This window comes from Acomys minous, assembly GCF_964271855.1.
Source record: "Acomys minous genome assembly, chromosome: 20".
In the NCBI taxonomy this organism is placed as follows: Eukaryota; Metazoa; Chordata; class Mammalia; order Rodentia; family Muridae; genus Acomys; species Acomys minous.
In genome coordinates, this window is record NC_140502.1 from 4,436,685 (window position 1) to 4,462,954 (window position 26,270).

Sequence of the window (26,270 nt, forward strand, 5' to 3'; positions counted from 1 at the left end):
TCACTCGGTGCCCTGGTACACTCCCACGGAGATGTTGAGGCCCTCCAGCTCTTCCTTCAGCATCTGCAAGTCTGAGTTGACAAAGCTCAGCTCCAGGCGAACCTGTTCGCGCACCTTTGGGTTTGTGGCGACTCTGTTGAGAGAGAGAGAGAGAGAGAGAGAGAGAGAGAGAGAGAGAGAGACAGACTGTCAGCCAGTGTCCTCGCTGAGCCATCCCTATAAGGACTCTCCGGAAATGACTCTCAGAGGAGCTACCTCAGAGACCCTGGGTACCAGCACCATCCTGACCCACACCAGGCAGCAAACGGACCTGGGGTGAGGCTGGCAACACCGCACGCTGCTGGGCATGAGTCCTGAGAGAACCTGGAAAGGAATTAGCCCTGAGAAGACTCAAACCAAAACCAAAAAAAAAAAAAAACCAAAAAAACCCTGTTCTCCATCACTCACAAACAGGTCATGAATTAACTCCTTAACGCTTGGGAGGCAGAGACAGGAGGAGTAAGAGCTTCGGGCCAGCCTGGGCTACAGAGTGCGACTGCGTCAACAAAACCAAACCAAAAGAAAACTCAGAGCAGGAATAAGGCTACGTACAAGCCGGCAAGATGGCTCGGTGGGTAGGAGCGTGTAATGCTCGGTGCAGAGGACCGAATCCCAGCACTCACGTCAGGTGGCTCTCGGCTGGCCGCCACAAAGAGCATCTATCTGTAAGAGCTGATGTGACAGCTAACATCATAGTCATTGGCGAAGTCTCTTTCCTTCTTCTGAGTGCAGCTAATAAAGGCAGGCTTGAAGTTTTTCTATTTTCTCTTCCTTTTTGCAGGGCTTGGTACATGCTGGGCAAGTTCTGCATCTCTGAGGCACACTCCCAACAATCCCTCCCTCCCTCCTGCCCTTCCTCCCTCCCTCCCTCTCTCCTTCAGTGTTCCAAGTGCTGAGATGACAGGCTGAGTCACCAAGTCCAGCTCACTTAAGGACCCCAGTGGTAGAGTAAGGCACAGAAGAGGGGCACTAAGAAGGAGGAAGAGGAGAGAGAGGAGAGGGAGATAAGAAATGCATCCTAAAGCCGGGCGGTGGTGGCGCACGCCTTTAATCCCAGCACTTGCGAGGCAGAGGCAGGCAGATCGCTGTGAGTTCGAGGCCAACCTGGTCTACAAAGCAAGTCCAGGACAGCCAAGGCTACACAGAGAAACCCTGTCTCGGAAAAAAAAAAAGAAAAGAAGGAAGGAAAGAAAAGGAAAAGAGGGGCTGGAGAGATGGCTCAGTGGTTAGGAGCTCTGGCTGCTTATCCAAAGGTCCTGAGTTCAATTCCCAGCAACCACCATAAGGGGATCCCATACCCTCTTCTGGCCTGCAGGCTCTATAGGCAGATAGAGTATACATAAAATAAATAAATAAATCTTTAAAAAAAAAAAAAGAAAGAAAGAAAAGGAAAAGAAAGCCCATAGGCTGTGATGATTGTCTGTAATAGTGCTAAAGAGGCTAAAACAGGAAAGTCTCCCCAAGTTCCAGGCCAGCCTGGGCTATATGTTGCACACTCTCCCACCCCCAGCATTTCCCACAGTCCCCAGCACGGAATCCAGGCCCGCCCCATTCGCTCCCCAGCAGGCATGCACTCACACACGCACACACACATGCACGCACACATGCACGCGCTGACACCTTGAAGCTGCAGGGTGAGGCAGTCCTAATTAAGCAGTGTACGAAAGCAATCGGAAGCTCTAAGCAGAATGGTTAAACAGCCTGTTCTTTGACTAAAAAAAAAAAAAAAAAAAAAACTAGTTAGTAAAAACTAAGCAGCCTGGTAACTGATTTAACCTCTTTGTTTAGAAAATGCTGTCTAGTTTCTGCCTTGCCTTTCTCAGGGGAGGGACGGGAGCTGGGATGGCAGGATCCTTCCAGTACCGAGCCTGGAGTGGTGTGGTGTTTCAGAGTACCAGCTGTCTCCCAGCAAGCTCTAGGAAGCTCGCAGACTCTTGGCTGACGTGGATCAGGCAAGACAGGGGGCGGTAAGGGGCGGGGGGGGGGGGGGGGGACACCTTCAAGGGACAGGAAACCTCCCCACCCACAGTATCTGCCAGGTCATGGCGGCCTGTCCAGTTAATGGCTGGGATGCTCTTTTCCAAGCCTGTGTCCCTGGGGACGGTTTCCCAAATGCCCATTTGTCCATTACTGTAGTAGTTTGTCCTCATCAAGGAACCTTAGTGGGACATCTGGCAATCTGAGGACAGGACAGCCATGCCCGAAGTATGACAGAAAATTACCTGCTGCTAAGTGGCAGCAGCCAGGGACACTGTGGGCCCAGAGTGAGGCTTGGCCTGGGGACCTCCGTGATTTCAGGAAGCTTTGGTGTCGGTTGAGTCATTGATAAATAGCTCCCGGGGTGTCCTCTGACAACAGGCTGGAAGCTTTAAACTTATCAGCCTCTAGGAGAATCATTTACAACCCTGCCCCACCCTCAGTCTATCAGCCAAAGTTACTGCTAACCTAAACAGTAAGTTTGATTGAGTCTGCCCTGGGCCTCAGAGAAGCTGTTTGCTGGTGCTCTTAACAGAGCAAGGCAGGCAGACCGGCCCTGGCACCTGCTATAAAAACTCTAAGATAGGGCTGGCCAGGTGGCTCAGCAGATAAAGCTACTGGCAGCCAAGCATGACAACTCGAGTTGTCACCAGGATTTTATACTGTCGAAGGAGGGAGCTGGCTCTACAAAGTTATATTCTGCACATGGAAAGACGCACGGGGACGGACGGACACACACACACACACACACACACACACACGCACGCACGCACGCACGCACGCACACACACACACAAAGAGGTAAAAGCAAGCGAACCAGGAATTCAAGGTCATCCTTAACTACCTAGCAAGTTCTTTCTAAGTCAGCCTGGACTACAGGAGACTGTACCTCAGAAAACCAAAGAACTCCCCTGGACGGATGGGAGCTCGGGAGACCACTTGGCAAGCAAAAGCATCCGCCACGCAGTCCTAATGACTTGGCAGTGCTGTGTGCTCCAAGCGCCAGAAATGAGACCCTGCCCCAACAAGAGGCGAGAGCCAACAGCTAAAGGCTGCGCGCCCTGAGAGAAGAGACTGCACCCTTAGCACGCTAGCACACTGCACTTAAGGGTGGGGAAGGATTTACAGCTGTCTAGACGCCCTACAGCCTCACCGAGCGCTGCTTTGATAAGTAACCATTTTATCCCTACGGCACGGCAGTGCGAGCCCAACACCACCTGCTCTTCCTCTCTCATTACCGCTCTCGTTTTTTTTTCCCTAGACGGGGTTTTGCTACTTTGCCCAGGTGCCTCAAACTCCAGAGTTGAAGCAATCCTCCTGCCTCAGGCCCTCAAGCAGCTGAAAAGCCACAGGTACGTGCCACCATGTCCCGCTTATGTCTCCTCTCGTTAGAAACGTAGACACTAGTGATATAAACGCCCCATTCTGTCCTTTCTGCGCTCCCTGCCCTTACCCAGTCAACACGCATTCCCCAAGCACTGACGCGCTCTACCAGGCATCTGGGCAGCGAGTGGAGGCAGCAGTGATGCCCAGAAGCAAATGCTAAGACAGTAATTGGACATCCAAACAACACGGCTACGACTGGGGACTGGAGACATGCCCAGCAGTTAAGAGCACTGGCTGCTCTTGCAGAGGACCCAAGTTCTGTTCCCAGCACTAGCACGGTGCCTCTTTTGGTCCCTGAGGGTACCAGGTACCACATGGTGCACAGGCATACATGTAAGGCAAACACTCATACACATAAAGTTAAAATAAACAAATCATATATATTATACGTAATACATTGGATATTATATATGTATATATACATGTGTATACACACACACATACGTCTATGCATACACACACATATGGCTGTGATTTCACTATTTGTCACAATTCTCCAAAAACACAGGGTGAACAAAACAGCTCTATCTTTAACATAACTATGCTTTAGACAGGAAAAGAACCTGTCCAGACACCCCAGGTGAGAAGGAATCTCAAAGCTGGAAAAGCAGGCTCCCAGGCGAGGAGGGTGTGGGCTCTGCCCACCGCCTGTCTGTCCCACAGACAGGCCCCTCAGGAGAGCCGGAGCTCCTGGCTGAGGCAACAGAGGCCGAGGTACTCACTTCAGAAGGTTTTCCGCCCCCGTCCGCATGCGCACAGCCTTCAGGATCTGCTGGTTCAAGGCAGCCCTTTGATTCTGCAGCTTGCTCCGGCCAGTTTGTGCAAGGGGATTACAACCCTGAGCGGAAAATAAGAGACGCCCTTTAACAAGATCAGTTATACCAAAATGAGGACATTCTGTAGAATAGAAAAAAAAAGGGGGGGGCGCTTAGCCAACCCATAAAGGCTCACCAACATGACTGCCCAACCATGAGCTGAACAACAACAGCAGTGCAGCCAGGCGGTGGTGGCGCATGCCTTTAATCCCAGCACTCGGGAGACAGAGGCAAGCAAACCGCTGTGAGTTCGAGGCCAGCCTGGTCTACATAGTGAGTCCACAACAGCCAAGGCTACACAGACCCTGTCTCAAAAAAAAAAAAAAAAAAGAACAGCAGTGCACATGCAGAACTGGACAGGGGTGGGGATGGGGGTAGGAGGAGTGGGGGTGGGGTGGGGGGAAGCCCAGGAAACCTCGACCTTACAGGAAGATAACTGAGGAATGCTGGGAGCCGGAAAAGTGGTTCTCTCCAAGGAAAAGCACACTAATTGGTGTTTAGAGTAGCAAAGGTACAGGAGAGGGTCACATGGTAGCTTCTCCCTCCCCACCCACCCCTTGGCCACCCCCACCCACCTCCTGCTCCGGAGGCCGCTTTTAGAGCTGCTGTGGGCAGGGTTGGCCCTGGCTAGTGTCTTAGAGCCCAGCTCTTTAGAGGGACTGGTGAGGCTGGCCTTGAACTCACAGAGATCCACTTGCCTCTGCCTCACCAAGTGCTGCGATTACTGGTGTGCGCCACCACAATGGTATTTTCTAAGGTGGATTTCTAGGGCAGTCAGTCTAGAACCTGGTTAAAGCTACCCAAGAGGCAGCCAACTATCCCCCAGGAAAGAGAAACACACAGATTTATCCTGGTGGACGCCCCTTCTGTTCACTGCCATTGGAGTAAATCTCCATTTTCTTTTCAGTAACTTCACGGAGAAATTCACACACTGAAACATTCACCCATTCACGATAAAGAAATAGATGGCGGATTGGAATGGTGTATCAGAGGAAATCCTGTCATTTGCCACTGCTTTAGGTAATGTAGAGCACGCATTACTAAGTGAAATAAACACAAAAGGAAAAGCACTGTAAGAGCTCAGGTGTATAGCCGGGCATGGTGGCGCACGCCTTTAATCCCAGTACTCGGGAGGCAGAGGCAGGAGGATCGCTGTGAGTTCGAGGCCAGCCTGGTCCACAAAGAAAGTCCAGGACAGCCAAGGCTAACATAGAGAAACCGTCTCGAAAAACAAAAAAAGAAAAAGCCAAAAAAAAAAAAAAAAAAAAGTCTAAGGATGCTAAGGTATAACATAAAGCCTGGGAAGATTTACACTGTATCTGAAATTCCTGAGAAATGACATTTTAGTTGCCCTTACCACAAAAAAACAAACAAACAAAAAACAATAGCTGTACATAGTTACAGTGTGTCAACATTTCCCTATTTGACAGCATCAAGTTACAGAACTGAAAGGCGCCCAGGGACTTCATTGTTGTGGAAGCCTACCATTTGACCAGTTGTGGCTGAGCACGCCTGTAATCTCAGCCCAGCTGAGGCAGGAGGATCTGAGTTCCAGAACCTGGCGCCACAGAGAGAAAACCTGTCAGCAAATCAAAACCAAAACACCACCCATCCAACCACTCAAAACCATTCCGGACTCGGACAGGGAGCGCATGCTTAGTTTGTTCAGGGGCCTGGTTCAATCCCCAACCCAAGTGAGTGGTTTTTATCCCTTTGTTTTTTAACATCTTCCCAGCTATACATGGTCAGCACCTCTTTCTGATTTTGGAGCACTTTAGCGTCTCAAAAAGAAACTGAGCACCCATTAGCGCCCACCCCTTATCCCCCGAGCTCTGCTAGCTGTCTTTGGCCTGTACAGACTTGCTCATCTGTGGATTCTTCACATAAAGATAACTATTCGCGGGGCTGGAGAGATGGCTCAGTGGTTAAGAGCACTGCCTGCTCTTCCAAAGGATCTGGGTTCAATTCCCAGCACCCACACGGCAGCTCATAACTGTCCGTAACTCCAAGATCTGACACCGCTACACCAATGCACATAAATTAAATAAAATATTAAAAAAAAAAAAGAGAGAGAGAACTATTTGCTATGTGGCCTTCTGGGTCTGTCTTGTTTCACACAGCACATTGTTTTCTTCTGTGTGCATGTGTGCATGTATGCATATGTGTGTGCATGTATGCATGTGTGTGTGCATGCATGCATGTGCTGTGTGTGTGTGAGTAGGCCAGTGAATGACCCTGGGTGTCATTCCTCCAGTGTCATCCTCCTCTGTGTTGACACATTTTCTCACTGGCCTGGAACTCACTAAGTAGGCCAGAGGGTCTGGTCTACCTCATCAGCGCTCACCATGTGTACATGCGTGCGTGCGTGCGTCCGTGTGTATGTGGAGGCCAGTGAATGACCCTGGGTGTCATTCCTCCGGTGTCATCCTCCTCTGTGTTGACACATTCTCTCACTGGCCTGGAACTCACTAAGTAGGCCAGAGGGTCTGGTCTACCTCATCAGCGCTCACCAGCGCGCCGCCTCCAGCCTGGCTTGTTTTTCACCCGGACTCTGGGGGTCACGTGCCAGTCCTCTAAACACTTTAGCAGCTGGCTCTCTCTTCTTCTTCCTCAACCCCATTATTATTTTGTTTCGTTGCTGTTTGAAAGGGGATTGTTGCACAGCCCAGGCTGGCCTTGGCCTGCGGTCCCTCTGCCTCGGCCTCCTACATGCTGGCTTCCCGGCCCAGGGCCCCACACCTGACTAGCGTATTGTTTTCCAAAGTTCACCCAGATCACAGGCTGCACCGACTCACTCTTCCAGCATTAGATAAGCATACAGCATGTGCCCTGTTTAACCATTTACCCATTGTCGGACATTTGGAGTGTTCTCATTTCGTGCAACTACACACCAGGCTGGAGGGGCCCCCACCTCAAATCTCAGTACCTGGAACACAAGGAACGGGAGAATCGAGAATTCCAAGGCCAGTCTTAGCAACATAAGAAGTTCGAGACCAAGCCAGGCGTGGTGGCGCACGCCTTTAATCCCAGCACTCGGGAGGCAGAGGCAGGCGGATCGCTGTGAGTTCGAGGCCAGCCTGGTCTACAAAGTGAGTCCAGGATGGCCAAGGCTACACAGAGAAACCCTGTCTCGAAAAACCAAAAAAAAAAAAAAAAAAAAAAAAAAAAGAAGTTCGAGACCAGCCTGGTCTGCATGAGACTCTGCACCAAAACAAAACAAAACAAACAAACAAAAACAAAAACCTTATAGGACAAAGAGGAGGAGGAGGAGGAGGAGGAGGAGGAAGAGGAGGAAGAAGAGGAAGAGAAAACCCTGAGGAAAGAAAGTAACTCATTTCTGACCCATTAGTCCAAAAGCCTCTCATTAGGGGCCCCTGAACAGGCTGCGCTATAGGTAACCTGCTTTTTTTCTCCCTCTTGTTCACACAATGGGTACAGCTCAGGACAGGAGGGGGAAGGTGTATAGGTGTGTGTGTGTGTGTGTGTGTGTGTGTGTGTGTGTGTGTGTGGTGTGTGTGTTTGTGTGTGGTGTGGGTGTGGGGGTGTGGGTGTAGTGTGGGTGTGTGTGTGTGTGGGTGTGTGTGTGTGTGTTGTGGTTAAGAACAACTAAAATCTACTGGCTGTGGTGGTACATGCCTTTAATCCCAGCAACTCAGGAGGCAGAGGCAGGCAAATCTCTGAATTCGAGGCCAACCTGGTCTACAGAGTGAGTCCAGCACAGCGGCTACACTCAGAGAAACTTGATATTGAAACAAACAAACACAAAAAGCCTCAAAACCCTAACATCTCATTTTCTGTATAAATTGTCCTTTAAATAGCCATTGCTGACTTTTTTTTGTATATATCTACCTAGGAGTTACGTGGTTAATTCTATGTAAAACATCTGAGAAACTACCAGATAATTGGCCAAAGTCACAGTCTTTTTTTTTTTTTTTTTTTTTTTTTTTAGGTTTTTCGAGACAGGGTCTCTCTGTGTAGCCTTGGCTGTCCTGGGCCCGCTTTGTAGACCAGGCTGGCCTCGAACTCACAGCGATCCGCCTGCCTCTGCCTCCCGAGTGCTGGGATTAAAGGCGTGCGCCACCACGCCCGGCTCTCACAGTCTTATTTTATATTCCCATTAGCAAGTGTCCCATAGTGGAGCCACACACCCCAGCTCTACCCTGGTACGTCAAGCACCCCCATTACAGAACTGCAGCCCAGACTGCTTCTTTTTAATGGCCGTATCTTCTTGGTTAGGTTCCTACTCCTGGGATAAAACACCATGCCCGAAAGCCGACATGGAGGGGGAAGGGGGGGGGGAAGAAAGTTTTATTTCATTTTACAACAATCCCTCACCGCTCTCTTAGTTGGGGCAGGAACCGGAGCAGAAGACAGTCACTCAGTCACCAAGGCAACACCCCAACGACTTGCCTACGAGTCAATCTCACGGTGGCGTTTTTTCTCTTCCTAGAGACGCCTAGGTCTGTGCCAAGCTGACGTCAAACTAGCCACCATAGCATCCTGGTGTGTGTTGCTACGTCATCCTGACTGTCAATTGTTTGACTGGCTTGGCCTAGGGACAGGACCCAACAACTGAGGGCCGGCCTAGCTTGTGCAGGGCCTACGGTCTATTCCTCGTACTGCCCCGCCTTTCTAACAAAACAAAATCAAATCACTCTGGTCGTTGTAGAGACTATTGCTAAAGGCTTTAGACCCTGGATAAGCAAGAGTTCTTGCCCCATATCAGCCTCCTTGGCTGCTCCTTGAATGTGGAAATCTGGCCCCGAAAATGTTGAGTCTTCTTTCATGGGCTCGTAGCCGTTTCTTCCTCTTTTCTGGGAAATTATTGACTGAGAACCTTTGCCCATTTTGAAACGGGGTTATCTTATTTGGTAGGTTCAAAAGGTTTGGTTTGGTTTTAGATGTGCGCTCAGTTTGTTTTAAAGACAGGGTTTTTCTATGCAGCCCAATTTACAGCCATCCTCCTGTCTCTGACTCATGAGCATTGAAATGGTAGCACTCGGGAGGCAGAGGCAGGCAGATCTTGGAGTTCGAGGCCAGCCTGGTCTGCAGAGGGAGTTCCAAGGCAGCCAAGGCTACACAGAGAGACCCTGTCTTGAAAACCCAAAAAAAGGAGGAGGAGAAGGAAGAAGAGGGGGAGGAGGAAAGAAAAGGAGATTATAGGTAGACACCATCATACCTAGCTTCCAAAAGTATTATTTATTATTACAAGTGTATATGTGTGTGTCACTCTTGTCATGACATGTGCATAAGGTCAGAGGACAACGTGTGGGACTCAGTTCTCTTTTATGTGGATTCCGGGAATCAACCCCAGGTTGTCAGCAATCACGTTAATTTGCTGAGGTAAAGTGTTTGACCTGCCCCAAAGTATTGTTTTCCATCTTTGCAAAACTAGAAACTCAGTCTCCCAGGACTCAAGCCTTAATATTAGGTAAACACTTTTCTTTCTTTCTTTTTTTTTTTTTTCTTGGTTTTTCTAGACAGGGTCTCTCTGGGTAGCCTTGGCTGTCCTGGACTCGCTTTGTAGACCAGGCTGGCCTCTAACTCACAGCGATCCACCTGCCTCTGCCTCCCAAGTGCTGAAATTAAGGGCCTGCACCAGCCCGGCTTGGTAAACATTTTTTCCTATGCTGATCACTTAGTTTCTTTATCAGTATCCCTTGTGTTCTCTGCTTATGATTTCCTGTGGTGGTGTTTTTTTTTTTTTTTTCTTTCCCCCTTCTTCTTTTTGTAGTGCTGGCAACTGACCTGACTAGACAATGCTCAACAACTGGGGTGCATCCCTGGCCCCGCCCCCTAGGATCTTTGGATTATGGCATACCAACTTTCAGATCCGTAAACAGTTTCATTTAAACCGAATGGTGCTCTCCCTGGCTCAGACAGGCGAGGTCTGAGTGAGGGCCACATTCCTTGGTGGCGGTTATCTGTAGGGCCCAGGCTACGCCCTGGGAGCAGCGTTCTCAGATGGGGCGACAACGCAGGAACCTCACACCTAACAACCCCAACCACCTCCTTCTTGTCCTCCACCCCCACCCCGCACTCCCACAAACACAGTCTGGACCCCTAGGAGGGAGAGGCAGGTTATCTACTGCCCAACCTGCTGGGCGGCCCCAGAATGCGGCCTTTGGACCAGAGAGGAGTGAATTACGTTCCTTCCTTAGGAATTTCTTATTCTCTCTTCCCAGAAGGGAACTATCCTCCCACCCCAGCCTAGTTTCATAATGATACTTTCCCCTATATTGATGCTGCTGGGGGAGCATTGGAGAGACGGCTTAGCAGTTAAGAACACTGGCTGCTCTTCCAGAGGTCCCGGGTTCAACTCCCAGCACCCACATGGCAGCTCACAACTGTCTGTAACTCCAGTTTCAGGGGCTCCAAGAGCCTTACACACTCACACAGTGTAGGCAAAACTTACCAATGCATGTTAAAATAAAAGTAAATAAAATAAAAAAAAATTCAAATTGCTCATATCACATGTGCATTGGTGGTACGGTGGTGAGCACAGCTGCCTTCTAAATTGTACAGATATTCAGAACCTGGGTTGGAATGGATCCTAAAGGAAGTTTTGTTTTGTTTTTAAATTTAGACCATTAATCGCTGGTTTTTAAATTTAAAATGAGGGAACTGTTTCCAGCACTTGAGCCTAAGAAACAAGGATTGCGTGTTCAAGGCAAGCCTACACTACAGAGTTTGAAGCCAGCTTTTATTAGACAGGGGAACCATGACAAAAAAAAAGAGGACTGGGGTAGATCTTTGTATGGTGCATTCCTAGCCTAGAATGCATGAAGTCCTGTGTGTGAACCCCCGTAACCCCAACACTCGGAAGAGGCAAACAGGATGATCAGGACCTCGGGGGCACAAGAGCCTTTCAAGAAACACAGGATGTCTTTCTTTCTTTCTTTCTTTCTTTTTTTTTTTTTTTTTTTTTTTTTTTGGCTTTCCAAGACAGGGTTTCTCTGTGTAGCCTTGGCTGTCCTGGACCCGCTTTGTAGACCAGGCTGGCCTTGAACTCACAGCGATCCGCCTGCCTCTGCCTCCTGAGTGCTGAGATTAAAGGCGTGAACCACCACCGCCCAGCAGGATGTTCTTTCTTTTTCCCCCAGAAACTATTTAAATGTCTTCAGATTTTGTGTCTTTTTACTTCATGTGTACAACTGTTTGTCTGCATTTGTGTATGTGCACACGTGTGCAATGCCTGTGAAGGACGGAAGAGGAGGGGTCAACATCCCTAGAACAGGAGTTACATGCAGTCGTGAGCTGGAGTTACACGCACGCACAAGAGTGCCGGGGACTGAACCCGAGGTCTGCTGCAAGAGCCGCAGGTGTTCCTCACTGTTGATCTATTTCTCCAGCCAGGAAAAAAAAATGCTTTTTACTGTGAAATCGGTTTATTAGTAAAGGGCTGAAAATCCCTATGAAGAGCTGGTCCGCCTTGCCTCAGGAGGCCACTGCCCCCAGTCGTGCTAGTGTAGTTACAGACACTTTATGAAGAACTTTTTTCCTGTCCCTATACCTCGCGCAGCGTCTGGGATCTCCGCTCTAAGCAGTTCACAAAACTTAAAGAGTCCAGTTTCTAGATAAGACACAGGAATGCAGGGGGTCAAGCTACACTGAGTCACTAGACTCAAAACTACATTGTTTCTTACTGACAGGTAGGAATGCTGTGCGCTGCGGGAACTGACAAAAAACACCCACCAGAGAGAAGCCTGGAATCCCAAGGCTGAGGCGCCCAGGAACTGAGTGTTGGTGAGAGTCCTTCCCCCAGAGAACCTCCCCCCAGTTTTGTTTTGTTTTGTTTTTGTTTTTTTGTTTTTCCAGACAGGGTTTCCCTGTGTAGCCTTGGCTGTCCTGGACTCACTTTGTAGACCAGGCTGGCCTCGAACTCACAGCGATCCGCCTGCCCCTGCCTCCCGAGTGCTGGGATTAAAAATGTGCGCCACCACACCCGGCCTCACCTCTGGTCTTTCTTTGTGTGTGCACATACCTATGTTGGTGTGCTTGCATGTGTATCTGCATATGTACGTGTGTGTATGTGAATTTGTTGGGGGACCGTGACGGGATTTGAGCCCAGGGCCTCACATATACCAGACAAGTTGTCTGCCACTGAGCAGCCCTAAAATTTGGTCAAGTTACCAAGGCTTTGTCGTCGTTGTTTTTCATGCTAAAGATGAAAAAGGGGGGGGGGGGGCTCCCATGCAGGCTAGGTCAGCAAGTGGTCTACCACTGAGGTAGAACACTTCAGCCCTCTGGCCTTGTCTGATAGTGAGGCTCTGAACAACCAGCTTCCGACCAGCTCGGAGCCTCTACCATGCCACCAGAGGACCAGCTACCTCACCAGCTTGGCCTAGAATTCAGGCACAACTGAGTTAACCCGTCTGTTACACTTTAAGAGCCAACGCTGACAGAGTCCGACATATAGTGAGTGCCAGGCAGGTGGTGCAAGCCTGTAATCCCAGCACTTGGAAGGCCAAGGAAAGAGGACATGTTCAGAGCCAGCCTGAACTACGTAACAGGACTTCCTTTTAAAAAATAAAATAATGAGGGATGGGCGCGGTGGCGCACGCCTTTAATCCCAGCACTCGGGAGGCAGAGGCAAGCAGATCGCTGTGAGTTCGAGGCCAGCCTGGTCTACAAAGTGAGTCCAGGACAGCCAAGGCTACACAGAGAAACCCTGTCCTAAAAAAAATTTTTTAATTAAAAAAAAAAAAAAAACAAGATAAAATAATGAAACCCTGTCTCGAAAAACTATTTATTTAACTAAACTACCTTATTTCCTGGCATATAAGATGACCCCAACTTTAACTTTAACTTTTCCAGTTAAAATATAGAGCTTGCAGCCTAAGTCTGATGCACAGGGTGTGCATTGGAAGTTAAAGTTGGAGGTCATCTTATACACTGGAAAATACGGTAAATTAAATAAACCGCCCAGGCATGCCTGTGATCCCAGCACTCAGGGAGGCAGAGGCAGGTGGATAGCTATGAGTTCAAGGCCAGCCTGGTCTACAAAGCAAGTCCAGGACAGCCAAGGCTACACAGAGAAACTCTGTCTCCGAAAAACAAAACAAAATAAAGGTGAGCTGGGAGGGAGCTGCAACAGCAGAGCTGTGGAGGAGGGGCTCACTTGCCAAGCATGGGATTCCTGGCCCAGGGCTGCTGGGCATCACCTCACGCTGTTTAGGGGGAGCGCTCCCCACCTCAAGCCTGGGATACTTAGGGAGATATAGCCCTGTTCTCCCACCCCATTGCCAAGAGGAAGAACACCTGACTCAGGCCTGGGTAGTTGGAAAATCAAGTCCCTGGAACTGAGATGGGATCAGGGAAAAGTACAGGAGTGGGAAATGTCAACTGGGCTCAGTCAGAGGTCATTAACAAGAGGCCCTTGCTGGGTGTGGCCGGGCATACCTATAATCCCAGCCCTTCAGGGGCAGGAGCATCACCATGCGTCACATACTGGGACCATATCTCCAAAGGTGGGGCAGGGGGCATGGTACTAAAATGCAGCAGGAGAGTGTCTCCCTAGAAATGGAGTCTACCTAGGGAGCAAATCAGAAGAGCCTTGGCTGTTCTGGAACTCTGTAGTCAAGGCTGGCCTTGAACTCACAGTGGTCCATCTGTCTCTGCCTCCAGAGTGCTGGGATTAAAGGCGTGCGCCACCACTGCCCAGCTCAACACTAGGCTTGCTTGCTTTCTTTCTTTCTTTCTTTCTTTCTTTCTTTCTTTCTTTCTTTCTTTCTTTCTTTTTTGGGGGGGAGTTGTTTTCTGAGACAAAGTTTCTCTGTGTAGCCTTGGCTGTCCTAGATTCACTTTGTAGACCAGGCTGGCCTGGAACTCACAGCGATCCGCCTGCCTCTGCCTCCCAAGTGCTGGGATTAAAGGCGTGGGCCACCACCGCACACTGGGCTTTCTTTTTGAATTTTTTTTCTTACATTTTATTTTATGTGTGTATATGTGCATGCGTGCACGCAAACATGCGAGTGTGTGTGTGTGTGTATATATATATATATACATGTATGTATATATGTGTGGGTACACATGTCACAGCACTTGTGTGGAGGTCAGAGGGATAACTTCTGGGGTCATTTCTTCTATCTTGTGGGTTCTAGAGATTTTAAATGCAGGTCATCAGATTTGGCAGCCCTCATCAGCTGAGCCAGTGCACAGGCTCAGCTTTGATTTTTGTCACCTGTCACTTCTGTGTGTTCTCAACCTCCATAAACAGAAACAACGTGTATCTTTATTTTGCCCAACATCGTGACTTGAGATTTACCCATGACGTTGCATTCAGCAATGTTTGTTCTTTTCTTTTCTTTCTTTCTTTCTTTTTTTGTTTTGTTTTTTTGTTTTTTATTTGTTATGTTTTGTTTTTTGAGGCAGGGTTTCTCTGTGTAGCCTTGGCTGTCCTGGACTCACTTTGTAGACCAGGCTAGCCTCGAACTCACAGCGATCTGCCTGCCTCTGCCTCCCAAGTGCTGGGATTAAAGGTGTGCGCCACCACCGCCTGGCTGTTCTTTTCTAATTGCTGAGTAAAATTCCACCTCAGGGTGCCAAGCATGATGATACACACCAGTGGTCCCAGCTCTCAGGAGGGTGAGGCAAGAGGATCAGGAGTTCAAAGCGAGGCTGGACTACATAGGGAGGCCAGTCTTAAAATAAATAAGTACATATTGTATCTCATGGTGTGCTCATCTTTTCTGGCAACTCTAACAGGTTGTCTGCCTGTAAAACACTATTTTAAAGTAACGCCTAGGGGAAAAACTGGCATTCAATTCGGAGCACATGAGTGACTCCAGAGAAAGCCCACACATATACGGGTTTTGGTAACGTCAGAGCAAAGTGCAAGTTGGAGATGTAGCAGCCAAGAGTGACAGCAGGGTGGGCCTGGGACAGGACCAGGCCAGAGACCCCAGGGACACAAGGCAGGTGTGTTTCTCCTGCAGGGATGTTTGTCTCTGCCTTTCCTGCTCCTTCCTGCTTGCGCAATCCCGTACTCAACCGCCAAGATCTGGAAAACAAGCATTGTTGGTTTCTGACTTAGCCAGAGCTGTCAGCCAGAAAGCACGGAATAGCAAGCCGGGCTCTGCCACACGCGCACAGCTCAGATCCCTTCTCGTCACGCTGGAGGGAGTCTAGGATTCCATCCCTACGATAAACAAACGGTGCAGGCTGTGATCTCCCCGTTAGGGAGATTAAGGCCAGAATAGCTTGAGTCTGAGGCCAGCCTGGGCTACATACACTGCAAGACCTCGAGTCAAAAAAAAAAAAAAAAATCAAACCAAACCAAAAAAAAAAAAAAAGAAAAGAAAAACCAAACAAACAAAGAAAAAAACACCAATAAGTAAATAAAACACAGTTAAAACATGGATTTGACTTTATAAATAGTCCTCTTGCGGACTGGAGACATGGCCCAGCAGCTAAGAGCACTGGTTGCTCTTCCAAAGGGCCAGGGTTTGATTCTCTGTACTCACACAGAGGCTCACACAGTCTCCAATTCCAGTCCCAGGGGATCCAACGCCTTCTTCTGGCTTCTGCAGCCACGGCACGCATGTGATACACACGTGTGTGTGTGTGTGTGTGTGTGTGTGTGTGTGTGTATGTGTGTGCGCACACACGCACGCGCGCGCGCGCGCACAGGCAAAATACTACCGGTACGCGTAAATAAAAATAAAGGTTACAAAAGTTAAAGCCAAGCTGGGTATGGTGGCGCACACCTTTAAAGCCCAGCACTTGGGAGGCAGAGGTAGGCGGATCTCTGAGTTCGAGGCCAGCCTGGTCTACAGAGTGAGACCCAGGGTAGCCAAGGCTACACAGAGAAACCCTGTCTCTTGAAAAACCAAACCAAACCAAACCAAAATAAAACAAAACTAAACACACACACACACACAAAAAAAAACAAACCAGAAAAACCACAAAAGTTAAAACCAACAGTCCTCTTACCCTCCCTGGTGATCTACCAGCTGGAGACCCAGTTACCCTCCCAATCCATTCCCAGGGGAGTCACTCCCAGGAGAACGGAAAGCAGACACACTAAGAATCAAGACTTAGTTAACTCTAGGCTCCTTCCAGTAAGATGCGCAAACCCGCCTCGGCGTCTACTGGATGCCATTCATACAATCACCAAAGCGTCCACGAATCAACTGGCCTTTCAGAAGCACCCCGCGGCCCCCTTATTCTAACCAGTAAGCTTGTCACACCATAGCAACAGTCCCTGCCTGGACAGTATGGTTGTGGGGTGGGGACATTTGGCTCTGACCTTGAACTCGTGCATTGCTCTGATTACTTTCTTTTAAGACAACTTATGGTCCCGTAAAATGCAAACAGCACCCAAAGAAAAACAAACCACCTCTCAAGTTGTTTGGGTCCCTGCATTCTCTTCTAAGCAAATGGAAACCTGGGAGTTTTCCAAAGCCTTAGGGGCCACGTGTACTCCCAGCTCTCCCCTGTAAAAGCCGGAACTCACACGGTTCGGTTCGCCACCTCTCTGTCCCTGGCACTCCGCAGACAGCCCTGCTGCCCACGCCGTCCACGCGGTCCTATGGCTGAGATGCACCTGCGCTTCCTCTGTTCTTTGTGGTGGCTTCCAATGCAGCCTTTGTGTTGGGGGAGGCGTTGCACCTGAGCCACAGGGGGAAGTGTTGATCCAGAGAAAGCTGATGCCCAACAGCATCAGGTGGTGCCTTGGCAACCCTCCAAACAGCCCCAGGAAACAAGGGACATTTACAGTCGTACAGCTCAGCACATTGGCTCTCCTCTGAGTCACCCGAAAACTCTGCTTCTGCCAGGGGACTCCTCCTGGCCACAATCCCACAGCCCGAGGAGTGGCAGCAGGCCCTCTGGGCTGTAGGTGTGTACCACCGCAAGCTGGGACTCTCTCTCGAAGGCCCATACTAACAGTGGGTGACCCTTGGTTGCTATGGGGTTTACATCCTTTGCGTGTATTTCGTTTGCTTTGTAATGCTGAGGAGCAGACCCAGGACTATGTCCTTGCTAGGCAAGTACCCTTGCACCGCGCTAGTGAGAAGCAGGATCAGTAAATGTGGACACCTCTTCTCTTTCCTCCCTCCTCCCCGATCTGGAAAAAGACAGTGGCTCCGAGGGCAGAGACAATACCATTAGCCCATAAGGCTGGAGCTGCTGATCCCCTATGATCCATAAAGCCGAGCTGAGGCATGAGGATCAGAAATTCAAAGACTACCCGAGGGAGCTGGAGAGATGGCTCAGCGGTTAAGAGCACTGGCTGCTCTTCCAGAGGTCCTGAGTTCAGTTCCCAGCAACCACACGGTGGCTCACAACCGTCTATAATGTGATCTGGCGCCCTCTTCTGGCCTGCAGGGGTACAAAGACTACCTGAGACTCAGAGTGGAAAGCCAGCCTGGGAAAGTTAGGGAGCCCTTGCCACAAATAAGAAGTAAATAGAAGACAGAGACGTAGCTTACAACACTGGAAGCCCCGACATCAACATCAAAGCAATGAAACAAGACTTCGCCATATGTCATAGGCCTCTCATATGAAGTTAGAGCCGCTCGTGCAGAGGAAAAAGAGAAGAGTACGGGCTTAGAACAGGCTTAGAAAGAAAAGCACAGAGCCAGGCACGTGACACACACCTTTAACCCCAGCACTCAGGAGGGAGGCAGAGGCAGGTGGACTGTTGTGAATTCGAGGCCAGCTTGGTCTACAAAGCGAGTCCAGAACAGCCAAGGCTACATAGAGGAAAATTCTGTCTCAAAAAAAAAAAAAAAAAAAAAAAAAAAAAGAAAGAAAGAAAGAAAAAGAGAAGAAAAGAAAAGAAAAAAGAGCACAGCACAGTAGCAACATGCCTTTAATCTCTGAGTTTGAGACCAGCCTGGACTACATTGTGAGCTCCAGGCCAGTCAGAGCTACATACTGGGATCCTGTCTCAATTTTTAAAAGAAGAGGACAAAAGAAGAAGAGGAGGAAAAGGAGGAAGAAGAGGAAGAGAAGGAGGAGGAGGAGGAGAAGGAGAAGGAGAAGGAGATAAAAAAGAAGAAGAAGAAGAAGAAGAAGAAGAAGAAGAAGAAGAAGAAGAAGAAGATTTCTCCTCTTTCCCTCCCAGTTGGAGGCTGCAGGAAACCCAGAGTAAACAGGGGCCATAAACCAGGACACAGTGGACCTTGGGGCCCTGTCCGGACAGCAGGTTTAGAGAACAAACAGCCGCTCCTACAGCTTTTGAGTGAAAACAAAGGACACTGTTCCCCTGGGAAGAAGAGGCGGAGAGATAACCAGGGACAGAGCCGCAATGTCCACAAGCTCCCTGCACACAGGGCTGGCACCTCCCACTTTGAGCCTCTCGAAAGTCCCAGGGCAAGGTTTTCTGGCTTTTTCTTCTATTCTTTTTTTTTCTTTTCTTCTCCTGGCTGAAACAGGTTTTGGGGGGGGGGGATTTTAGGATTACAGCGCCTGGGGGGTGGGTGAGGTCCCCAGATAAGGGGCCAGCTATCAGAACACAGAAATTCACATGGCTGGACACTTAACAGCACTTCTAAACACACTTTCTTTGAAGCCATTTTGAAATTAAAAAAAAAATAATCTTGGGGGAGGGGGCTGCAACTGGGCTCATCCTTTTAAAAAAGACGACTTTTTAATATGTAAACAAAATGAACCAGAAGGCAGGGTGTGGTGACACATGCTTTTGATCCCAGCCCTTGGGAGGCAGAGGCAGGTGGATCGCTGTGAGTTCGAGGCCAGCCTGGTCTACAATGCGAGCCCAGGACAGCCAAGGCTACACAGAGAGACCCTGTCTTGGAAAAAAACAAAACAAAACAAAACCAGAAAAGGAATGTATTGTGATCATATAGAATCGCATTTTAATTTAACCATCATATAATTTAGGGAGAAGAAGAAGAAGAAAAGGAGGAGGAAGAAGAGGAAGTGGAGGAGGAGGAGGAAGAAAAAGCCTAATGAGAAGCCAGAGAAAGCCATGGTCGGAAAGTTCTGCGTCTTTTAAGGAATCCCTCCAAGTTGTCCTCCAGACCCGGAGGACAGAGTTTGTCCTGGGGATATCCAGGCCTGGGTCTTCAGGCCTGGGTCTTCAAGCCGCATATGACCAGGTCCCACACAATCCCAAAGAGCCCCTGAGATTTACCAGGGGAATTCCCTCCCAGTCATTTTGCATACCAACTTGCATAGGGATCTGTGAGCAATTAGGTTTCCATTTGTGTGCAAGTCACACAAAAACACAGCTGACTGTGGCCAGGGAGCCACCCCACTGCTCACTGGGAACAACAGTGAAGGGTAAAAAAAAAAAAAAGAAAGAAAAAACCCCTCCATTCCTTTTCAAGCATGGTCTGAACTTTACAGACAAAGCCTCGGCTCCCAGGCCTGCTCAGCACCCCAGGAAACGAGGCCTGCCTCGAAGAGCAGGGCCTACGGGGCTGGAGCTGTCACAGAGGTAGAGCCCTTGCCTCACTCTCTCAAGGCTCTGGCTCTCTGTCCCAGGGGGCAGGGGAGCTGAGGAATCAGAGGCTAACAGTCTGTCCCTGAGCTAGGGCCAGCCACAGGCAGGGCCCTAGTCAACAGAACAGAATGGCACTCGAAAGACAAGAGGAAGTGATGGCAAAGAATTGATAAGAAATTAAGTTTGTCTTGTGTGGATAAGGATCGGATCCGATCCTTCAAGTACAGGGGCGGAAGAGTATGACCTAAGGGCTCTTAAATAAGCTCCTGACTACATTTCCAGTTTCGGGGGTTCCCATCCCTTCCCCCCTTGGTTGGCTCACCACCCCCAATACTTCCAAACCTTCAGCCAGAAGTGTTTCCCCATTCCGCCTTTTCCCGAACCTCCAAGGACCCCCACACCTGCCGCCTTCACCTTACCCTTTCTGTTAGTTTGTATTTTGAGACAGAGTTTTTTTTTGTTTTGTTTTGTTTTGTTTTGTTTTGTTTTTTGGTTTTTCAAGACAGGGTCTCTCTGTGTAGCCTTGGCTGTCCTGGAATCGCTTTGTAGACCAGGCTGGCCTCGAACTCACAGCGATCCTCCTGCCTCTGCCTCCCGAGTGCTGGGATTAAAGGCGTGCGCCACCACGCCCGGCTTTGAGACAGAGTTTTATTACGTTAGTCCAAGCTAGCCTAGAACTCACTGTATACCTAGACCGGGCAGGTCCTCCGGTCCGTCTCCTTCCTCACTGCTGCAATCTCGGGTGTGTGCTATCACGGCTCCCTGCACTTGGGTATGGTTTTGTCTGGTGAGCAACTCATCAAGGTTTGTCTAAGAAAGCAAAGCTCCGCCCACCCTCTGGAAGGCGGGGCCTGCAGAGCCTGGCGGCAACAAATTCAAATTCGGTTTGTGCCCCTGTGTCCTTTCTCTTCCTTCTCGCTTTTTTTTTTTTTTTAAGATTTATTTATTTATTATGCATACAATGTTCTGCCTGCATGTGTGCTTGCCCACCAGAGGAGGGCACCAGATCTCATTATAGATGGTTGTGAGCCACAGTGTGGCTGCTGGGAATTGAACTCAGGACCTTCAGAAGAGCAGTGAGTGCTCTTAACCTCTGAGCCATCTCTCCAGCCCATCAGTCTCAGCTTTTAAAATGCTTCAGGGGGCTGAGATAGAGCACTAACCAAGCGGGCACAAGCCCTGGGGCTGTATATATAAAAACTAAATTTTAAGAAGACTCTCACAGGGTATGGAAGCCCATACCTGTAAACCAAGCACTTGGGAGGCAAAGACAGAATAGAGAATTCAAAGGCTCTCTCAGAGAGACAGACAGAGAGAGACAGAAAGAGAGAGAGGAGAGAGAGAGAGAAAGAGAGAGAGAGTTCAGTAGTAGAGCATATGTGAGGTATACAATAGGCCCAAAATTCCATCCCTAGCACCATAATTTTATTTTTTTAAATAAACATTTAACCTGGGCAGTGGTGGTCCATGCCTTTAATCCCAACACTTGGAAGGCAGAGGCCAACCTGGTCTACGGAGCAAGTTGCAGGACAGCCAAGGGCTACACAGAGAAACCCTGTCTTAGAAAACTATGTGTGTGTGTGTTATATTATACTTGATATATATATAATATATATTCAAGGAGCAGGAGATGTAGTTCAGCGATGGAGAGCCTGGCATGCAGAAAGCGTTAGGTTCTCTGCCTAATTCCCTCTGCTGACAAAGGAGGACTTTTGCATGCATGAGGTCAACCCAAATTAAATAATGAGACCTTCTCTCTCTCTCTCTCTCTCTCTCTCTCTCTCTCTCTCTCTCTTCTTCATCTCCCTGCAGCATCTTCTCCAGCAGCAACCCAGCCACCCTAGCTTTTGTTCCCACCTTCCGGTCACTTCCTCTCTGCTAACTTCCTTCCTCTTCCTCCACACTGCCAGCCCTCCTGCTTTCTTGTCTCCTATCTTCTCCCTATTGCTTCTCCTTTAAAAAAAAAAAAAAGATTTATTTTATTTATTATTATGTATACAGTGCTCTGACTGCATGTACACCTGAAGGCCAGCAAAGGGCGTCAGATCTCATTACAGATGGTTGTGAGCCACCATGTGGTTGCTGGGAACTGAACTCAGGACCTCTGGAAGAGCAGCCAGTGCTCTTAACCTCTCAGCCATCTCTCCGGCCCTCCCTATTCCTTCCCTTAATCTGGATTTTTCTGTAGCAGGCTTCTTTACTCAGTATCTACAATGTCTATCACCTGAGTAGCTTCCAAAGTGACACCTCCAGTCCGCAGCTGGTGGATTGCCAGGCCGCACTCATCACCTCAGCCCCTGCCTTGACACCCCCAACACCCCCAGCTTTCAGTCCGGACGCACGGTCTGAGTTAGGGGTATATGCTGATAGGAAGGACAGGTGAACAGGAGCGTGTCGGTAGATCACTCCGTTGACCTATTTTCCTTTGTAATTAATTTAAAATCTAGTTAATTTGTTTTCATAGTGCTGGGAAGGGAACCCAGGATCTGGTGGGAGTTAGGGCAAGTGCTCTGCCACTGAGCTACATCCCCACCTGGCCATAAGCTTGCACACTGGCTGAAGCCGTCAGCAGCCTGTCCAAGATAGGGAAGTTAAAGCCAATGGGAGCACACGGTCTTAAGCACTGGTTCTCAACCTGTGGGTCAAGACCCCTTTGGGGGGTCGCATATTAGATATTTACCTTACAACTTGTAACAGTAGCAAAAGTAAAATAAATAAATAAATAAAAACAGTAGCAAACGTACAGTATGAAGCACCAATGAAACAAATTTTTTTTTTTTTTTAGCAATGAAATAATGTATGGTTTGGGGGTCACCACAGAATGAGGAAGTGCATTAAAGGGTCGCAGCAACAGGGAGGCTGAGGACCACTGCTCTAAAGAAACACAAGTCCAAAAAATAAAAAAAAATAAAAAATAATAAAAAAATATAAAAAAAGAAACACAAGTCCTTCCTGCCCGGATTCACTATGTTTCTCCACCACCACCAAGCACTCAGCAGTCAAGATATGACTTTCTGGTACAAATTTCACATGACCGAACCTGCTTAAAATTGCTTCCATAGATGTCCAGAGTTCCCTAGCTCCTTAGGACATGTAATCTGAAACCACTACCTCTCCTCCCAGAGGGATTCGATGCCTTTGCCCAGGCTGCTCCCCCTACCTGCAGCGCCCCTAGGCGAGATCTTCTTCACCGTGTCTTACATCCACTTTTACCATTACATCAAACTGCCTCAGGCCACAGAGTAGGAAAAAAAACAAAAAAACAAAAAACAAAAAAACAAACCAACTTTACACCAAAACTTCTTTTCCTCACACAAAGGACGACAGTCTTTGGGCTGACACGACGTAGACACAGCCCAACCATCGAGACAATCGTTTCACTTTTGCACAGATGCTCCTAGTTGTGAGACAGCGATTCATTATAGTTGGCACTCACCCAGCATCAGAGAAGCTGCACCTAAGAGTGTGTAGGGACAATTAGGGAATTTTGGTTTCTTTGAAAACACAGGGGGCTGGAGAGATGGCTCAGAGGTTAAGAGCACTGTCTGCTCTTCCAGAGGTCCTAAGTTCAATTCCCAGCAACCACAGTGGAGGGCTGACAACCATCTATAATGAGATCTGGTGCCCTCTTCTGGTCTGCAGGTGTACATGCAGGCAGAGTACTGTATGCATAATAAATCTTAAAAAAAAAAGAAAGAAAGAAAGAAAAAGAAAACACAGAAAATATTGTAAGAATGTGTTTTTGTTTTAATCCCAGGTGTAGGGATGTGGGGCTGCTTTCAACTGTCTGCAGCAGCTGACTGTGATTTGCCTGGTGCTCCAGCAGAGGCGTGGTTTTACCAGCTGCAGATAGTTTCTGCTCTGAGCTTGTGTGACATCTGGAATTCTGGGAACTTTTCAGAGGGTACGTGAATGTTAGCGCCTCAAGAGGTGGTGGTTGGTGTTTGTTGGTCGTTGCGGGGGTGGGGGTGGGGGTGGGGTTGGTTTGTTAGTAGTCATTCTCAAAGAAGAAGCCAAAGGAAAGAAATTGGAGTCAAGGATCTCTCTCTCTCTCCCCCCCCCCCAATCCTTTTTTTCTCTCCTATCTAGTAGTGATAGGCAGTGATCCGCGGCAAGGGAAGGGTGGGAAAAAGAAAAGCCCACAAAGTAGCAAAGACTGACTACAATAAGAAACAGCTAGAGCGTGGTGGCGCTCGCCTTTAATCCCAGCACTCGGGAGGCAGAGCCAGGAGGATCGCTGTGAGTTCAAGGCCAACCTGGTCTACAAAGCGAGTCCAGGACAGCCAAGGCTACACAGAGAGACCCTGTCTCAAAAACAAAACAAAACAAAACAAAAAATCCAGACTCCAATCTCTTCCCCACCCATCTCCTCCCCTGGGACTCACAACCCTGAAAAGCCAGGACAGGAGAACCGGCTCTGAAAGGCTTGACTCACACTCTCTCTCTCTCTCTCTCTCTCTCTCTCTCTCTCTCTCTCTCTCTCTCTCTCTCTCTCTCTCCCCAGGGTGTGCTTTATCCTCCGTGACTTCCTGTCTTCTCCCCACCCCCACCCCTGCTGTCAGATGCTGCCACAGGTCCACCACCCCAACTGTTCATTAGACAGGCAACCTAGCAAGAACTGAAGTCCCAGAACGAGGCAGCAACTTGCTGGAGGCTGTAAAGCAATTTCGTGGGGGTGGCAGTCAGGCCCTCGGGCGTCAGGTTGGACATCTTCAGAGTCCCAGGCCAAGAACCCCCTGCAATTCTGGCCTGTGATCCTCTGGCCCAAAGGCCACACATAATTAGAAGCTATAATCCTGTAATTCCATGATGACATCTTTCAACTTAAATATACTTTAAAACTTTTTTTTTTAAATGCCAAAAAGGACCTTTGAAAAATTGCCCACTGTCCCCACCTGTCGCCAGATTCCCCTCTGTTCCACTACTTAACGCTTGAGCAAAGTGTCGGCAGTGTCCCGCGGGAGAAGGAAGCTGCCAAGCTCATTTACGAAGTGGCGTTGAACAATTAAGAATTGATTGTTCTGTGGGAAGCAGTTTCACTTCCCTATTCGTGATTACTCGCTGTGCCTTCGATCGTATCGGTTAGAAAAATATCCACGACGATCTCTCAATCCACCAGGTGATCGCTGGCCAAACTCCAAAGGCTATTTTTAGACTCACTAGGGACCCGAAAGGAAGGTGAGTAGACTGTCACTGTGATTCGCACCTCCAAGGCGTCTTTGTAAGCAGCTGTTGGGTAATCCCAGAGCCGCCGTGGGCGCCTGCTGGGGTCGCTTTTGAGGAACTGAGCTCCAAGGCGGAAAAAAAGGCTGTCGTATAAGTTGCCGAGGAGCGCAAGGACACGCCAAGCGCGGAGAGCCCAGTCTCGCCCGCCCGATCTCTCGGACAACCAGATACAGATAAATCCGCGTTGGAAAAGGGGTGAGACACTGATTCTTTGGCTCTCTTAGGCGACGCGAGGACAAATGAGGAAGGCGCGCCCGAGGTCCCTTTGCAGCAGCCACCCTCCCTTACCTACTAAGAAGTCGAAGGGAGCCAACACTTCCTTCACTTACTCATTTGGGAGGCAAAAGAGCAAACTCGCCCTCCTCCGCCTGCACCATGGCTAAGCGCTCCGGTGGAAGCTGGGCTCCGGGTCGCAGCTCGGAGGGACCGAGCTCGCCAGCGTGGCCAGCGGCTAGTTCTTTCCACACCGGCCTGAGAAGGCTGGCAGGGCCACCCTGATCACCTCTCCAGGTTCCCACCTGAGCGAGGCTCGCCCGTGCACCTGCACGCCCCAGAGCTCGGCTGCCATCCGCTCCGGGCGCCCAGTTCCGCGCAGTCCTTTTTTACGCCCTCTCCTCCCCGCTGCGCGGTCCGCACCATCCTCCGCGCGCCCCCTCCTTTCCCCTCCCCCTCCCCCTCTGGTCCAGGCCGACCCCGGCCGCAAACCCCATCAGCGTGCTCTGCACTTTGCGGAGGCAGAGAGAGGGTCTGCGGGCTCGCCACTCACCTTCCGAAAGTAGTCGTCCCGCTCTTTCTCCAGCGGCTGGGGGGTCGCGGGTAGCAGCGCGTCAGTCATGCTGGCAGCGCGGGAGCTCAGAGACAACTGAGGTGCAGTGGCCACCAGGAGCCCTAGAAGGCGCCGGGCCCGCCTCTGCCCCGCCCCTCCGCCCCTCCGCCCCGCCCGGCTGCCCTTACCGTCCCGCCCGAGCCCTAGGGCGCCAGATAGCTAGAGCTCCGCCCCTCCTACCAAGTCCAGGCCACAAACCGATCCAGAGCTTGGAAGTCCGCTCCGCCAGCTTCGCAAGAGGCGAATCCCGAGCCCTGGAGTTCCGCTCCCGGCCTTTGCAGCCCTCCTGCACCCATGCCTGAGAGTGAGCCACGGCCCTGATCTTTGGAACCACGCCCCCTCTATTTAGCCTTAGGGCTCCGCCTCCTCTCTTTCCCAGTCCCGAGGGAGGCCGAAACCTACCTCTCCGGAGCCCCGCCCCGCCCCGCCCAGTCCTCTAAGGCCACGCCCACAGCACACGTGTTCCTCCTCCAGGCCCGCCCGAGGCTGGGATCAGAGCCCTGAAGCCCCGCCCTCATTTGCATAGACCACGCCCCTGCCCGTCCACGCCAGTTATTTAGAACCTTCCTTGCCTGTGCTGTGTTCTAGA

General features: G+C 49.7%; 1 protein-coding gene across 3 annotated transcripts in view; it reads right to left on the reverse strand.

Moving 5' to 3' along the window:
• Positions 1–25,763, reverse strand: part of RHPN2 (rhophilin Rho GTPase binding protein 2) — a 59,783-nt gene extending 34,020 nt beyond the window's left edge. Inside the window, exons 1-3 of one of the 3 annotated variants that reach the window (XM_084770817.1) lie at positions 25,622–25,763; positions 4,125–4,240; positions 5–133 (exon numbers count right to left, since the gene is read on the reverse strand). In XM_084770817.1, the coding sequence (XP_084626943.1) occupies positions 5–133; positions 4,125–4,240; positions 25,622–25,690 (314 nt within the window). In that variant the 5' untranslated portion in view covers positions 25,691–25,763. Of the gene's footprint in view, positions 1–4; positions 134–4,124; positions 4,241–16,674; positions 16,886–25,184; positions 25,206–25,621 lie in introns of those variants that run through there. The other 2 variants (XM_084770818.1, XM_084770816.1) reach the window with 2 other exon arrangements.
• Positions 25,764–26,270: the final 507 nt, after the last annotated feature.